This window comes from Heterodontus francisci, unplaced genomic scaffold (genome assembly GCF_036365525.1).
Source record: "Heterodontus francisci isolate sHetFra1 unplaced genomic scaffold, sHetFra1.hap1 HAP1_SCAFFOLD_188, whole genome shotgun sequence".
NCBI lineage: Eukaryota > Metazoa > Chordata > Chondrichthyes > Heterodontiformes > Heterodontidae > Heterodontus > Heterodontus francisci.
The window spans coordinates 1,908,676-1,926,066 of NW_027140635.1; the positions used below are offsets into that span (position 1 = coordinate 1,908,676).

A 17,391-nucleotide genomic window follows, 5' to 3' on the forward strand; every position below is an offset into this window, starting at 1 on the left:
AAACTACCTCTGACATCTGTCCTATATCTATCACCCCTCAACTTAATGCTATGTCCCCTCGTGTTTGCCATCACCATCCGAGGAAAAAGACTCTCACTATCCACCCTGTCCAACCCTCTGATTATCTTATATGTCTCTATTAAGTCACCTCTTCTCCTCCTTCTCTCTAACGAAAACAACCGCAAGCCCCTCAGCCTTTCCTCGTAAGACCTTCCCTCCATACGAGGCAACATCCTAGTAAATCTTCTCTGCACCTTTTCCAAAGCTTCCACATCCTTCCTATAATGCGGTGACCAGAACTGCACGCAATACAGCTGCAGGGTCAGACACTAAACACACTGTACCCACAAGGAAATCACAAAATGTCCCTTCACTGGGATAGCTCAGGGTCAGACACTGAACACACTGTACCCACAAGGAAATCACAAAGTGGCCCCTCCTGGGGATAGCTCAGGGTCAGATACTTCACAGACTGCACCCCACAGGGACATCACAAACTCCCACCCCCCTGGGACTGCTCAGGGTCAGATACTGAACGCACTGTGCACCACACGGACATCGTAAAATGTCCCCACGCATAGCTCAGGGTCAGACGCTGAACACACTGCACCCGAGAGAGACATCACGAAACGTCACTTCCTTGGGATAGCTCCCTGTCAGACACTGAACGCACTGCACCCGAGAGGGACATCAAAAAATGTCCCCTCCCTGGGACAGTACGTGGTCTGATACTGAACACACTGAAGTCCACAGGGTCATCACAAACTCTCCCCTCCTTGGGACAATTCAGGGTATTATTCTGAGCACACTGCACCCCACATGATGAACGTTTGTTACAACATTGCAACTGCAGACTTGGAGAAATAGCTTTCATGCCCTGCCCAGACGACTCTGGTTGTAAGCATATCGATGATTTGTCTTCACTTTTTTTTAAATCAGGAATTAGATCTAGCCAATTATTGAAAGAGGACAAAAACAATTAATCTACCACGGAATTCCATGATGGGATTGTTTATGTAAAAAGTGATGTTGTAGCTGTTGTGTGATTTACATTTGGAAAGCTTCTACATTATGGTTGAAAGCGAGTGCCATTGACCACATCAATGGATCTTGCCGACAGAATCCACTCGGAATTATGAGATAAGGCAAAACACGGGATCCAATTTACTTAATTCTCATTACTGAGTTGGTTAAAGACTAACTTATACCCAAGTTATCTTAGTTTTGATAATCCAGTGCTTCAAATGCAAATATTAAAAATAAAAATGCGTAGAAACAATATTTATTGGATCTATTCCAGACGTTAATTGGCATTGTGCCACTGTTTTTTTTTCATATATAGAGGGTGGGGGTTGAATAATCACCGTGGCTATCCAACCGTAAATGTTATTCTTCCACAGTAATGAATTAAAATACCCTGACATATTAATCTGCTGTTACAGTCTATATTAGTCAACCTAATAGCTAGTGTTCCTTGAATGAAGTATTCCTCTGATCCAAAAGTGCAGGTGTTATGTTCCATGGAAGTGAATAGAGAGTTGGCTATCTCTAGAAACTTTGGTTCATGTCAAAACCATTTTGAAGACATTAAGCAGTGTAGCATTATTAATGCAATATTTTCCCATCAAATATAAATAATTTCAAACAAGTTATAATGGCTGGAGAAGTAATGTTGATTGATTTTCAAAAGCAAGACTTTGCCCCATTATTGACAATTGATTGTTTCACTGTCACAGACAAGTAATATTGCAGAGACAAAAACATCTGTGAGCTTATCTAAAATAAATGTATATTCAACCATGTACATGTAGGAATATACAGGTTGTTAGGTGTTTTTTCCCCCCCAGAAAATGCAGAGCCTCTGGAATACATTGTCAGCTGGTGCCGTGCATACTGACTTTCTCAGCGGCTTCAAGAGGGAGCTCCATCAGTTCCTGACTGTGAGAAAGATTGTGTCGCATAGAAGGTACGTTTGGTTATAGGTAGCACGTTATCTATGATATCTCCTGGAAAAGTGTTTGAGTGTCAGGGGAGCTGGTCATTGGAGAAGAAATTTACTAGTTTTTTTCCCCACATTGTCCCAGGGTTTTTATGTTTTTTTGCCACTCCTCGTGGATTCAGATGCGAATTGGGGAAAGGGTAGAATCGTTTAGCCATGATGGCCCAGCTATCTTGATCTGGGGCATTCCTGATGGGCCAGCTAGTCTTCCTGCCTCATTTTCAGAAGTTCATAAGCTAGAAATTTCCCTCTACGTCTCCTCAGATTGCACAGAGACCTTAATGCAACAAATGATGTCAGTACTTCCTTCCTCAATGTTGTCGACAAAGAAGTAAGTAGCAGAGGATGGAAAGCAGACACAAGTTGGTTATGCTTTCTGATAGCACCATGTCTGGGTTCCTGAACTGTCTGCTTATGCAAGACTAATGTGGATGGCTGATCCTCACACTTGATGACTTATCATGTCTACCTCAGGCACCCCAGCAGAGTTTTGGAACTCTCTAACACAGTATTACTAATGTAAAGTTCCCAATTGCACGACTACCTGTCGTTCCCATCAGCTGGTGGTATTGTTTTATTTTTTTCGCAACATTTTTTGTCTGTTTCAATAATATGTTTGATATTTTAGGGTCGGGTTGGGCATGACCATAAATTAAAGGCCTCGGATCCGGGTCGGGTTTGGGTTGCCTTTTGTTGGGTCTGGCCCAGAACGTGTTTTAAATTCATCCCCGAGCGAGGCTTTATTTCGTGTATCCCTGGGTGCAGGGGGAGGGGGGAGAGGTGTGGGCAGCACTTCAAAACAACCAATGTTTAATCAATTGTTCTTCGACTTCTCCTGTTACAAGCTGCTTCACAATGCAATGACAGGCACACATGTCAGCTTTCGGTGTGTTCTCCAATTCTGCCTCAAATGTCACACGGCAGTGACTAGCACATCAGAGCCATCTCTCACTGTGGGCTCCCGGTCTGGCTGGTGACACAGTGCAGTGACTGGCACGACAGAGCTATGCATCAGTCCGGGCTCCAGGTCTGGCTTCTGACACAGTGCAGTGGGAGGGAAATATGGAAAATCTGTCAAAGAGGAGAAGGCTCTTGCCATCCGCCAATGTGGTAGGAAAGAGGAAGGTTGATCTCAGCGTAAATGATACTTTCCTGTCTCGATAGGGGATCCCCTCACGGAGCAGGAACCCACACCTCCTTCAATTCAAAATGCTCGTCCATTGCCAATACCCACTATTCAAAAACACAGGGGAGCTTTTAAGGCTGAAAAGAGCCCATAGAAAGTTGACATGTTCATCGAAGCATTATCCAATTTCTGTTTCCTCTCTGCAGAGCAGACTGCATTGGGAGTAGCCAATGCCATATACTAAGTTGGAATAAGTACAATTATATGCCTGATTCAGCCAGAAGCAATGTTTGGGACACTCTCCATGAAAAGCGAGGAGGGGAAAGAACAGGTGTTGCATCATCTGACAATTGCATGAGATGTTCTTTGTGGGAAGAGGAGTGATTCTGGGATTGATGGAGGAGTCAACTAGGGCATCACAAAGTGAACGGTCCCTTTGAATTGTTGAAAGGGCGGGGAGGGAATGATGCCTTTGGTGGTCACATGGCTCTGGAGCTGGCAGAAATTGCAGAAAATCGTTGAATGTGAAGGTGTTGCTGTGGAAAGTGTGGACAAGGCGAACTTGATCATGCATTGATTTCTGATCAGATTCTCTTGCTCTCCCGCCATACACCGGAATCCTCAGGGATAATGTAGCGCAGTGAAACAACATTGTATTGTATCTAGGAATTAGTGTATGTTTAGTACTTGAACCATAATATAGGCATTAATATAGACAAAGGCACAAATTCCAACTAAAACATTGAATAAATTCTTTATTATTATTTTAACGTTATTTCCATTGTACATTAACACTTACATTACAAACTGCAGTAATTTTTCCACATCGAGCATATAGCAGTGGAGGAAGCAGTTACAATAAATGCAGATAAAAGAGACAGACCGTATATTTGTTGCCTGACATATTCTTTAGCAGGATATGGAAAAGTGAAGCATATTACACAGCCAACTTTATATAAACTCTTTATTAATAAACAATGCTTTTAATCACTAGAAGACTTGGTTATTCCATGCAGATCAATGTATCTCAGTATTAGCATAGACAGAGACATGATCCGAAATCAATTCTGTTTTGTACTTAATTAAACAGAAAACACACACTTTCAGACAAAATATGGAGAAAAGTCAAATCCAGCTATTTCGACACACAGTAATATGATGATTGATTAAAATAAAGTAATCTTTATATGGTGAAGCAAAGCACATTCAGTATGTTCACATTGTTGGAAAAGTCTCAGATCTAACTCAGAATATTTTCCACCAGTCTCTGCTCCGACTACAGACATCATACACAGGATTTGAGGCTGATTTTTACCTGAAAGGAAAACAAAACTACCTTGAGAGTGTTGAAACAATGCGCACCACCAAAACAAACAAATCAAATACAGTATATGTTTTCTATCAGAATATTCCAGTTTCAATAAGCCTTCTATTTCAATAGTAAATACACAGAATGTTCTCTCTGATACCTAGTCGTCACTGATAGTTGAAAACACCACTCATTATCATATTACTATCAGAGCCAGCCGGGACTGCACACTGCCAGCATAAATTATTGGAACAAATAATAAAGCATTGGGCTTACCGGGTTGAAGTAGACGTGACATGTTGAACCATACAGTCACTGCCCATCGGCGGCGGAATGTCTGGCATTGTGAACGTGTCACAGTGAACATCCTCATTCTTTTCAGGAATGGAGGGACCCGGCAAACCGGGGTCAGTGCGGGTCTGAGTGATGTATACTGCGGACAGAAAGATTATAGATTAATGGTTGGACTGAAAGCGGGTTCAGTGCAGGTCTGAGAGCTGTACCCTGTGGAAAGAATGCCCCTCACCTCAAACTTGTGTTCCCTCGTTACTGACTCTTCAACGAAGGGGAACAGCTGCTCCCTATCCACCCTGTCCATGCCCCTCATAATCCTGTACACCTCGATCAGGTCACCCCTCAGTCTTCTCTGCTCCAGTGAAAACAACCCAAGACGATCAACCTCTCTTCATAGCTTAAATGTTCCATCCCAGGCAACATCCTGTTGAATCGCCTCTGCACCCCCTCCAATGCAATCACATCCTTCCTATAATGTGGCGACCAGAATTGCACACAGTATTCCAGCTGTAGCCTTGCCAAAGTTCTCTCCAACTCCAACATGACCTGCCTGCATTTATAATCGATGTCTCGATTGATAAAGGCAAGTGTCCCATATGCCTTTTTCACCACCCTATTAACCTGCCCTTCTGCCTTCAGAGATCTATAGACAAACACGCCCAGGTCCCTTTGTTCATCGGAACTTCCCAGTGTCGGGCAATTCATTGAATACTTCCGTGTCACATTACTTCTTCCAAAGCGTATCACCTCACAATTTTCAGCGTTAAATTCCATCTGCCGCTTTTCTGCCCATTTGACCATCCCATCTATATCTTCCTGTAACCCAAGACACTCAACCTGACTGTTAACCACTCGGCCAATCTTTCTGTCATCCACGAACTTCGCGATCCTACCCCCCACATAGTCACCTATGTCGTTAATATAAATGACAAACAATAGGGGACCCAGCACAGAACCCTGTGGTACGCCACTGGACACTGGTTTCCAGTCACTAAAACAGTCATCTGTCATCACGCTCTGTCTCCTACAGCTAAGCCGATTTTGAATCCACCTTATCAAGTTACCCTGTATCCCATGTGCATTTCCGTTCTTGCTACGTCTCTCATGTGGGACGTTGTCAAAGGCTTTGCAGAAATCCATGTAAACTACATCAACTGCCCTACCCTCATCTCCAGACCTGGTCACATGCTCAAAAAATTCAATTAAATTCGTTAGGCAGGGCCTCCCTCTGACAAAGCCATGCTGACTATGCCTAATCAAATGTTGCCTCTCCAAGTGGAGATAGATTCTCTCCTTCAGAATTTTCTCCAATAGTTTCCAAACTATGAATTAATGGTTGAAGTGAAAGCGGCATCAATAAGAGTCTGAGAGCTGTATACTGTGCATTGAAAGATTCTGGATTAATGATTGGACTGAAAGCGGATTCAGTGCGGGTCTGAGAGCTGGACCCTGTGGAAAGAATGATTGTAAATTAATGATTATACTTTTGGCGGGTTCAGTGAGGGTCTAAGAACTATCTACTGTGGAAAGAAAGATTATGGATGAATGATTCTGCTGGAAGGGATTTCAATACAGTCATCGATGTAAATCTCAATAATGTAAAAGGGGACTGGAATTTCTTGACCTCTGAATGTTTTCCAGCTCCATTCTGCATGCTGTGTTTTATTGCTGGATGAGAGCAGATGAAGTGGATCGGCTATCCCTGAATCAGGATGTTCAGATTGAACACTTGAATGATTTTCAGTGGGAGTGTTAACAAGAGAGATACCACGCACTGGATAACATCAGGACGCCTTTTCTCAAATAAATCAAACTTCGTTTAAACTAATTTCCTTCAATCACAACATGAATTTAAGTCAACCACGACATCTCCGATTGGAAAGAAATTCAAAGTAATGGCAGAGAGCTGGTGACTGTGAGTTGAACTCACCAAGATTGGCGAGATCACCGCTGGAACTTGTCAGTGTGAAGAGATCATCAGGCCCACTGTCCAGCAACAAGTGATCAGTCTGAGCGTCAATGGCTCCAGTCTCAACATCATCATAATCACCCGGAACAAGACCTGAGTGGAAATAATGATTTTCACTCGAATCAGAAGGTGACACTGAATACTTAGAATTATATTATTAGAAATCAATCTACCCGATCCGGCCAAGGTACACAGTGATCTTCAGGTGTAGTGAGATTAGAGACTGGGGAATAGTAGGACCATGTGTTGGCGCGGTAGATGAGACTTCCTAGGCCCGTACCATACTTAAAAAGACAGCCTGCAATGGATTGAAAGACAGGATCACTAAAAGGCATTGGGTGGTAGGACTGACAACTGGTGCGTTTAGCAGATGGCAGCAGCCAGAGCAAGGGTGGCGCCCAGGTTTTCTCATGCCTACCTGGAAGTCCCCCTCCAGGCAGCAAGGGTAATAAGATAAGTGCATTTCCCTCGTGTTGGGTGTAGGAGGCTTGCTAAGTAGGCAAAGAGGGCATGGCAGGAGACTGAGGAGGAGGTGAACAGCCTTGAGGTGGTCCCATGTAAGGGGCTGCAGTGCGGGAACAGGATTTCAATGGCCTGAAATAGCATGGCAAGGTGAGTGCAGTGCAAGAACAGGATCAATGCCCTGATGCAGTACGGCAAGGTGAGTACGGTGCAAGAACAGGAATAAATGTCCTGATGGAGTATGGCAAGGTGAGTGCAGTGCAAGAACAGAATCAATGCCCTGTTGTAGTATGGCAAGGTGAGTACGGTGCAGGAACAGGATCAATGTCCTGATGTAGTATGGCAAGGTGAGTGCTGTGTAGGACCCGCATCAATGTCCTGATGTAGTATGGCAAGGTGAGTGCAGTGTAGGACACGGATCAATGCCTTGATGTAGTATGGCAAGGTGAGTGCAGTGCAGAACACAGATCAATTCCCTGATGTAATATGGCAAGGTGAGTGCAGGGCCTAACATTAAACGCGCAGCATTAAATGTCACAAAGGATGAAAATAAAATTGGAGAAGAGGTTCCACCATTCATTGGATTCAGATCCTCCTCCATCATAATGCACAGCTCAGTGACCTCCGCCCTTGAGAGGCACAGTCTTCAGTGACACTGCTGCTCCGACATTTGCAGGAAGTAGAGCCTCTGATGGTAACTCCTCTCTACTGGGTAACATCTTCTGCACTAAAGAAGCATGTTGAATGCTACTGTGCGCCTTGTTCATCCACAGTCTCTTCCAGTCTCATGATCCTTGTCCCTCTCTGGTGCTACTGTGCGCCCTGGTCATCCACACTCTCTTCCAGCCTCATGTTCCGTGTCGCTCTCTGGGTGTCTCTGAACGCCCTGCTCATCTACATTCTCTTCCAGCCTCATGATCCTTGTCCCTCTCTGGTGCTACTGTGTGTCCTGGTCATCCACTCTCTCTTCCAGCCTCATGATCCTTGTCCCTCTCTGGGTGCTGCAGCCCAACTGCCAGAGACTGCAGTTCTCTCCAACTTTGATGCTCCTCCACAATGGGAGGCCTCAAAACCGGAGTGGATGAGACCTATTGTAAATTGATGCACTCATTTCTTAAGGACTCCATCCTTTTTACTCTTTATACATCAGTTGCTAGTCACAGTGGACACTCAACCTGAATACCTCCGATGTGTTTGCCTTGTTTGGTCAGTCTCCAGATGGTCCATACTATGGTTCAGTATGTCTCTATACCATCACTACACTGCCACGATGCTGATTGCAGCCAGAACTGGCCTTTCACTGAGAGAGGTAGCAGCGATCATAATACGACTGAATTTTACATTCAATTTGAGGGTCAGACATGTGAGCCCAAGACTAGTATTTTAAACTTAAAGGAGGGCATGGAAGCAGAGCCAACTAAAGTGGAACTGGCAAAATAGGTTAAGGAATAGGTCAATAGAGATGCACTGGCAGATATTTAAGGGGATATTTCAGAATACACTGATTAGATACATTTCAACGAGAAATAAAAATTCTGTGGTTAACTAAAACAGTTAAAGAGAGTATCAAACATAAAGATCAAGCTTATAATTGTGCAAAGATGGGAAGCAGGGCAGAGGATTAGACAGAAGATAAAAAACAGCAAAGAATGACTTAAATATTAATAATGAAGAGAATGTTAGAGTACGAGAGAACGCTGTCCAGAAATATAAAGTCAGTTAGTAAGAGTTTGTATAGATATTTAAACAAGAAAAGAGAAAACAAAGAGAGCGTTGGTCCGATAGAAAGTGAGCCTGGGGAATTAATAATGGATACGAAGGAGATGGCAAATAAATTGGACAGATATTTTGCATCGTTTTCACTATTAAGGAAGCAAGTAACATCCCAGTATTAGCTGCAAGTCAGGAAATGGAGGGGAGGAAGGAACTCAAGAAAATTACAAACACCAGGGAAGTGGTACTCAACAAATTGTTGGAGCTGCGGGATGACAAGTCCCCGGGTCCTGGTGGACTTCATCCTGGGATGTTGAAAGAAGTGGCTACTGAGATAGTTGATGAGTTAGTTTTAATTTTCCAAAATTGCCAAGTTTCAGGGAAGGTTCCATTAGATTGTAAAATAGTGAATGTAACTAAAACAAGAAATGCTGGAATCACTCAGCAGGTCTGGCAGCATCTGTGGAAAGAGAAGCAGAGTTAACGTTTCGGGTCAGTGACCCTTCTTCGGAACTGAGAAATATTAGAAAAGTCACAGATTATAAGCAAGTGAGGTGGGGGTAGGGCAAGAGATAACAAAGGAGAAGGTGCAGATTGGACCAGGCCACATAGCTGACCAAAAGGTCACGGAGCAAAGGCAAACAATATGTTAATGGTGTGTTGAAAGACAAAGCATCAGTACAGATTAGGTTTAAATAAACTGAATATTGAACAGCAGCAAGTGCAAACCTGAAGAAAAACAACCTGAAAAAAACAGTGGGTAAGCAAACTGAACAAACGAAGATGAAATGAAATAAATGCCAAAAAAGATTGTAAAAAATGTAACAAAGAATGTAAAAAAAAAGGAAGAAAAAATAACTAAAAATGAAAGTAAAATGGCGGGCTGTCATGCTCTGAAATTATTGAACTCAATGTTCAGTCCGGCAGGCTGTAGTGTACCTAATCGGTAGATGAGATGCTGTTCCTCGAGCTTGCGTTGATGTTCACTGGAACACTGCAGCAATCCCAGGACAGAGATGTGAGCATGAGAGCAAAGGGGAGTGTTGAAATGGCAAGCAACCGGAAGCTCAATGTCCTGCTTGCGGACTGAGCGGAGATGTTCCGCAAAGCGGTCACCCAGTCTGCGCTTGGTCTCCCCAATGTAGAGGAGACCACACTGTGAGCAGCGAATACAATATACTACATTGAAAGAAGTACAAGTGAATGTAACTCCTTTGTTCAAAAAGGGAGGGAGACAGAAAACGGGAAACTACAGACCAGTTAGCTTAACATCTATCATAGAGAAAATGTTTGCAGCTTTTATTAAAGCCATTATAGCAGGGCAATTAGAAAAAATCAAGGTAATGAGGCAGAGTTAAGATGGTTTTGTAAAAAGGGAATCGTGTTTAACCAATATATTGGCATTCTTTGAGGGAGTTACTGTGGATAAAGGGAAACTGGTGGATGTAATGTACTTAGTTTTCCCGAAGGCATTTGATAAGGTGCCACATAAAAGGTTATAGCTTAAAATAAAATCTCGTGGTATAGGGGGTAACATAGTAGCATGGATAGAAGATGGGCTAGCTAACAGGAAACAGAGTAGGTAGAAATGGCTAATTTTCTGAAAGGCAAGATGTAACGAAAGGTGTGCCAAAGGGATCAGTACTGGGGGCTCAACTTTTGCAATTTATATAAATGAATTAGATGAAGGGACAGAAGGTATGGTTGCTAAATTTTCTGATGACAAAAAGATAGGTAGGAAAGTAACTTACGAATGGGACACATTGGGGGTATAAATATATATCGATAGGTTAGGTGATTGGGAAAAGACCTGGCAAATGGAGTATAATGTGGGAAAGTGAGCAATTGTCCACTTTGGCGGCAATAATGAAAAAGAAGCATATTGTCTAAATGGTGAGAGATTGCAGAGCTCTGAGATGCAGAGAGATCTGGGTGTCCTAATGCTTGAATCACAAAAGGTTAGTATGCAGGTTCAGCACGTAATTAGGAAAGATAATAGAATGTTATTGCTTATCACTAGGGGAATTGAATACAAAAGTAGGGAGGTTGTGCTTCAGTAATACATAGCATTGGTGAGACCACATCTGGAGTACTGTGTATAGAAATGATCTCCTTATTCATTGAAGGTTGTCAATGCGTTTGGAGGCAGTACGGTTAATATTTATTAGACTGATACCTGGAAAGGGTGGACTATATTAGGAGGAAAGACTGGACAGGCTAGGCTTGTATCCACTGGAATTTAGAAGAGTAAGTGCCAACTTGATTGAAACATACACGATCCTGAGGGGTCTTGACAGGGTGGATATGGAAAGGATGTTTACCCTTGTGGGAGAATCTAGAACTAGGGGTCACTGTTTAAAAATAAGGGGCTGCCGATTTAAGACAGTGATGAGGAGAATATCTTTCTCTCAGAGGGTCGTGAGTATTTGGAATTATCTTCCTCAAAACGTGCTGCAAGTAGAGTATTTGAATATTTTTAAGGCAGAGGTAAATAGTTTCTTGATAAGCAAAGGGGTGAAATGTTAGGCAGGTAGGTAGATGTGGAATAATCATTTTCGCCATGAACTTATTAAATGGCAGAGAAAATTCGAAGGGCCGAGTGGCCTACTCCTGTTTTTAATTCGTATGTCTAATGGTCGTCTCTTCCGCCTCCTTATTGGTGGCGAGTCTCTGAAACTCCATTGTTCTCAAGCACCGTTCACAAAGCTGTGAAAAGCTTGGAAATTTGCCATGATTTTCCTCTTTTCAATGCTCAGTTACCTGCCCGCCGCCTTAGAGTGCGGCCTGCACCCACCAGCTTGGCCGACTCCGGGAATATCAACTAGTGTTGCAAAGACGTCGGGTTTCCTTTGCACCGTTATCAACCGGAAGTTTGCCTCCCAGTCTTTCGCCATTGCTGTGACAAAATTCTGCCCTCCGTTTTAAAGTCACATATATCCCTTTGAATCACCCATCCAACATGTGCACAATTTCTACATTTGACCACCCAGACAACAGTGTCAGAAAACATAATGAATTGAATGTTTCATTCCATTTTACTGCTGGGGGCAATAGGTATTATGTTGTAAAAGTCCAAATTATTTCTCAATTGTTTTCATTGAGATTAGTAGGCAAATCTACGCGTCTTCGGCATCATCATTTTATGGCATATAAGTTCTGATGTAGTTAGCTGTTGATTTTGGAAAGCAGACAGCGTGATGGTAACAAGTAAAACTGTACCCACCCTGAATACTGGAGGAGTTCCCGTCAGGATTTTCTGATCCAGGATCCGTGTCACCCAAACTGTGGCTGGTGTAATATTCAATCTGATTGAGGGACTCAATGGAATCAGTAACTGTTAAACACAAACATGGATGGTTATTGGAGAAATGAATTGGGACGTTCGAGTAGATAACATCATATTGTCATCATCTGGTGACAATGTCCTGGGACTTTGTATCAGACACGAATGTGGAACTTCATTCATCGCAGGGACTGCAGTGGTTCAAGAGCAACTGGGGATGGACCATAAATGTTGGATCAGCCAGCGAGCAGTCCGAACAATACTCAATACAGCTGGTGAGTCAGATTTCAGACATCAGAGCAGAGATAATATTGCAAAACATAGGCGGTTAGCATAGTTTCGTAATCCAGTATCTGTCCACCCTGTCCCTGTCTGTCTTCCTTTCAGAGTCTCAAACGGCCGCCGGTGACTCTAAAAGGGCCAGAAAGGAGAGCAAGGAGACGAATATCGGATTTATTCTTCTGGATGCGTTTTGCTTTAAACCGAGAAATTTATCTCAATGGTTAAATCGCTTCCCAAATTTAGCGCAAGACAAAACTTTTATCGATTCGGTAGTGTTGTTGCTCCAGTATGGTGAAGCAGAATTTGTAGATTAATGTTCAACTCAGAATAGAAACTGTTAGAATACGTTTTTGTAGAAGCCACAGTTTTCAGGTAAAGTGTTCCTGATGGGAACGTGTTCTGATCCAGAAATCCAGTCCCCTAGAGAAATAAAATCTGAGAGAATGTGACTCTCTCCTCATGGGAGCAGTGATTATTTATGGTCTAATTTAAAGAGAATATAATGAAATGATAGTGACAGAGACTGCAACGGCAGCAGACACAGACAATGTTATCAAGGATGTGACGATAAATGAAAGATTGAAGAGAGTTTCAGTCGATTTATGACATTCCGTTGCTCTTTGAGATACTATGACATAAAAAATAATATGAAGAACCGATGTGTTTATTATTCAGGGGTTCAGGTATCTGAGGCAGTCCGTGTGCAGCCGGAAGGGAAAATGAAACAACGATTTTCGTTGCTAGTTACACGTTGTTAAAGCAATACCAACCGTTGGGAATCTTCCCAAACCCATAGCTCGTCATACTTTGCACACAGATATAAAGACTCTCGCACTGTGATAGGACTCCTTCACATGGAGATAGATAGTGAGCGAATTTCTGACAGCGGTCAGTCAGTAAACTGACTCTTAAAATGGGATATTTAAAGGGAAGTGACATTTGTCCAGTGAAAATTCGGCATAAAATATAAAACTCAGACCTGAACGCCGGATCTGAGAGGAATCCTTGCCTGGTGGAATATTCACAATCTCTTCATAAATTGCTTGGTACAAACCATCCCGTGAACCCTTGCCGTTCCTGACAGAACCTGTCGGAAGGAGGGTGGGTAGATTACCGTTTTGGTCCAACCTAGGAGCGTTTAACAGTAAATTATCTGCAAACACATCCACATCACAGAGATGGAGACAGTAGGAGACAAAGCCAGGTATTGTGAATAAGGAATAGGTTTGTTCGTGTATGTCTATGTGTCTGTTTTTCTGCATACTCATATATTCACCTGCCACAGACTGGGGATAAATGAGGGAAAGAGGAAAACGCCAGGCATCAGGCAAAACAAATTCCAACTGATTACAGTTGGGCCCGCAAGTGGAATTCAGCTGAAGAGAAGCTGGATTAAGTTGTCTGATTCTGTGACAGTATCAGTTGTAAGTATGATCAAGGAACCTATTGTTCTTTGGTATTAGATTAGATTAGAGATACAGCACTTAAACAGGCCCTTCGGCCCACCGAGTCTGTGCCGACCATCAACCACCCATTTATACTAATCCTACACTAATCCCATATTCCTACCAAACATCCCCACCTGTCCCTATATTTCCCTACCACCTACCTATACTAGTGACAATTTATAATGGCCAATCTTTTGGCTTGTGTGAGGAAACCGGAGCACCTGGAAAAAACCCACGCATACACAGGGAGAACTTGCAAACTCCACACAGGCAGTACCCAGAATCGAACCCGGGTCCCTGGAGCTGTGAGGCTGCGGTGCTTACCACTGCACCACTGTGCCGCCCTGTGGTATGTTCCGTCACCGTGAGAAAAGACTCATGTACATAGTGTAAGATTTAGGTTCGGGATTCACAGTTTACCCAACAAACGTGGTCCAGAAACAAAAAGTAATTTTGAAATATCAAGCTTATGAAGAAGCTACAGTTTAGATACGATACATAAGCTAAATAGACAGAAGAAGTATACGATCCATGGCAGATAATTTTGTTGCCACTCTCTGCAGCTGCAAGGGCAGTCAGTCTCTCTCTCTCTCTCTTTCTCTCTGTTTTCAGCACTTCCATTTAGCCGAGCTGCCACGAAACTGTCTATCGTCTGCCAGAAGGGGGATGCTGTATCTGCTCTTCTGAGCATCCATCGATATATTTTACCTTGGGGGTCTGGTAGATCACCCTATGTCAATCACTTATTCCAAAGCTTCTAACCAATGAATACAGGAGATGTACCTGGGATGTCGGGTGGTCACCTCCCCCTTTTCCAACACTCTGATCCCCAAAGGCACCTTTCACCTTATCTGGTGCTTGGTATATTTTGCAGATTTCTACCAGGCACTTGTCTAGAGAGGGTAAAAGCCTCCATCTTATTATCTTTAGGAATCTTTTTTCTGTGCTGGTCGTGTCTTGGCAGAGATAACAGGCCTGTGGTATCCTAGCTGTAGAAACTATCTTAATAAGAGAGAGAGAGAGCTATTTCTATAAGAACACAATATTATTATGAGAAATTTCATTTATTAAAAGTCCCATTTCTTACAATAAACCTGGAGTGAGTTGGATGGGTGAAATATGAGTGGAAGCATTGTTTTGTAATGTAGAATCACCTCTGGTCCTATACAAGTAACAGCTCTCAAGATAACGGACAGAACACGAGTATACAGATCGAGATTGGATGGCCAGAGCCAGAAAATAAAAGGCTGGAATTGATGAACAATGGATGAAGGAAGATTAACAGTCAGATAAATAGCTGAATGCAGGAATCAAAATGTTCAATTAAACTTCCTGATCCATTGTTGCAACAAGTAAATTCTTTCAATATTCTTCATATACTAAGTGATGAACTCTCACCGTGAATGTGAACACGTCAAACAACTCTCCATTTTAAATGTCACAGTTTACAAATTCCGGAGTGCATTGAATGTAGATAATCAGCAAAAAATATGACAATGTATTTCTAACAATGAACTCGAGTCTTGCAAGGGATATGATACAATATCAGGGATCTAGTGTTGGTTCTGTGGTAAGATATGAGCCTCACCTCTTCTGGTTGACTTTTTCTGTATAACTGCCATCAGTGCAATCAGCACACAGATTAGCAGGACTCCGAAGCAGACCGCGACTAGGATGGAAGTAGTTTTATATCCCTGTTCTTAATGACAACAATACAGAAAGGTTCAACACAGTCCGTCTTGCATGAGAAAATAGTTACAATAAGTAATTAATAATTATATCCACTGCTTCCGAGTAATGACTCAGCCGAACATTTCCCAGTCTGTGTGGTGCACATTGCTCCAGAGGAAAGTGTGAGTCAGTCTAAATTGCAGAGACAGTGCCCCCATGTTTCTGATGAGTACAGGACAGTTCAGGTACAACCAGAAACTTGAATTAAAGGAATTTCAAACAAACGCTTTGAAATATAAGGTAAAGAAAATAAAACATGTTCCAGTCAGTGCGAAAGCGCTCATATTACCTTCAGAAAATGGCAACAATACCATTCCACTAATGCAAACACTGACGCTAGCTCGAATACTAATAATAGTAAGTACCTGCAGATATGTCCGGGAAAGCAATTGGCAACACATCGACCCCTGTGGAATATATTGTACAAAAAGTTTAGGAAGATGAAATTTCAGCACTTTACATTAAAACGATAAATACTGTTCTTAATTTCCTGAACCGACGAGTCAATTTAACAGAATAAGGAACCCTAAACCCACTCGCTGAACCCTGGCACCCTCACCAGAACAAATCACACTGGCATCTTCCTTGTGGTCACAGTCAGATTGAGCAGGCGATGAGGAAGGACAGTCAGACAGGGAAGACTCGCTTCCAGTGCACTTCACCTTATCCAGCCAGATAACACCGTCACCCTGGGAAAAGGTAGCCCCTCCTGGGGCCAATAAAGCGGGGCCACAACCCAGCTGTCTGCAGACAACATTGGCATCGGTTAAATCCCAGGAGTCATCACACACCGTGCCCCATATGTTATTGCACAATATCTCCACTCTCCCGGAGCAGTTGTTGTTACCTCCAAACAGTCGCAACCATTGTGCCGAATCTGTCAAAGAGAATCAATGACTATTATTGATGTAGTGTAAGACAAGTTAGATAGTTTGCATAATGAAGAGGAGCACACACCTGATTCTCGCATGCAGTCCTTTGATCTTTGGGGCTGCTCCTTAGTTATTTTTGCTTCTGTTGAGAAGAGAAACATGCTGACTGTATAAGATATCAATGTTTGAAATGACACTCTCACATTGAGAGGTTTGTTGTGTTACCTGTACAAACAACACCAGCATCATCCCTGTGTTCACATTTGTTTTCACCCCACGGGTCTGATTGGCACTGCCAAAGGGTCGACTCGTGTGACATACACTCAATTTCATTGAGCCAAATGGGTCCGGAACCTTCTCCAAATGACTTTGTCTCATAATCGATAGATTTTAAGAGACCACACTGTAACTGTTTACAGATCACTTCTGCATCAAGTGGATCAAGTTTATCCAAGCACACTGTTCCCCAGGTGCTATTGTAGAACACTTCCACTCTCCCCTCACAGCGATGCTTCCCATTCACCAGCCGCAGCTCTTTGTGCTCTGTCAATGACACAAGAAATATCCAGATGGTTAGACTGATAATTCGTTGTATCTTCATACTGCACAGCTCAACACATGCTGCACCAGTTGTCTTTACTGATTGCCGGTAATTGTTTCAGAAAGCTAATAGAAAACATCTGCAATTCAAATTTGTAATTAAGAATATTCGACATGAATTACAAAAGGAAAGGTCACGCTTGATCAACCATATTGAATTCTATGAAGAAGTTACAGAAAGAATAGACAGGAATGATGCAATTTTTTAAAAGTGCGTGGATTTTCAAAAGGCCTTCGAAAAGGTACTACAGAGTGGAATCATGACGGAGGTCACAGGATCAGTAGAAGAATGGATTGAAAACA

At 42.7% G+C, this 17,391-nt stretch overlaps 1 protein-coding gene across 2 annotated transcripts in view; it reads right to left on the bottom strand.

The window, feature by feature from the left end:
- Positions 1-3,912: 3,912 nt before the first annotated feature.
- Positions 3,913-17,391, bottom strand: part of LOC137360357 (deleted in malignant brain tumors 1 protein-like) — a 43,866-nt gene continuing 30,387 nt past the window's right edge. Inside the window, exons 10-19 of one of the 2 annotated variants that reach the window (XM_068025811.1) lie at positions 16,714-17,031; positions 16,574-16,630; positions 16,176-16,493; positions 15,982-16,023; positions 15,474-15,584; positions 13,417-13,524; positions 12,096-12,206; positions 6,659-6,790; positions 4,711-4,867; positions 3,913-4,440 (exon numbers count right to left, since the gene is read on the bottom strand). In XM_068025811.1, the coding sequence (XP_067881912.1) occupies positions 4,437-4,440; positions 4,711-4,867; positions 6,659-6,790; positions 12,096-12,206; positions 13,417-13,524; positions 15,474-15,584; positions 15,982-16,023; positions 16,176-16,493; positions 16,574-16,630; positions 16,714-17,031 (1,358 nt within the window). In that variant the 3' untranslated portion in view covers positions 3,913-4,436. The remainder of the gene's footprint in view (positions 4,441-4,710; positions 4,868-6,658; positions 6,791-12,095; positions 12,207-13,416; positions 13,525-15,473; positions 15,585-15,981; positions 16,024-16,175; positions 16,494-16,573; positions 16,631-16,713; positions 17,032-17,391) is intronic. The other variant, XM_068025812.1, reaches the window with a different exon arrangement.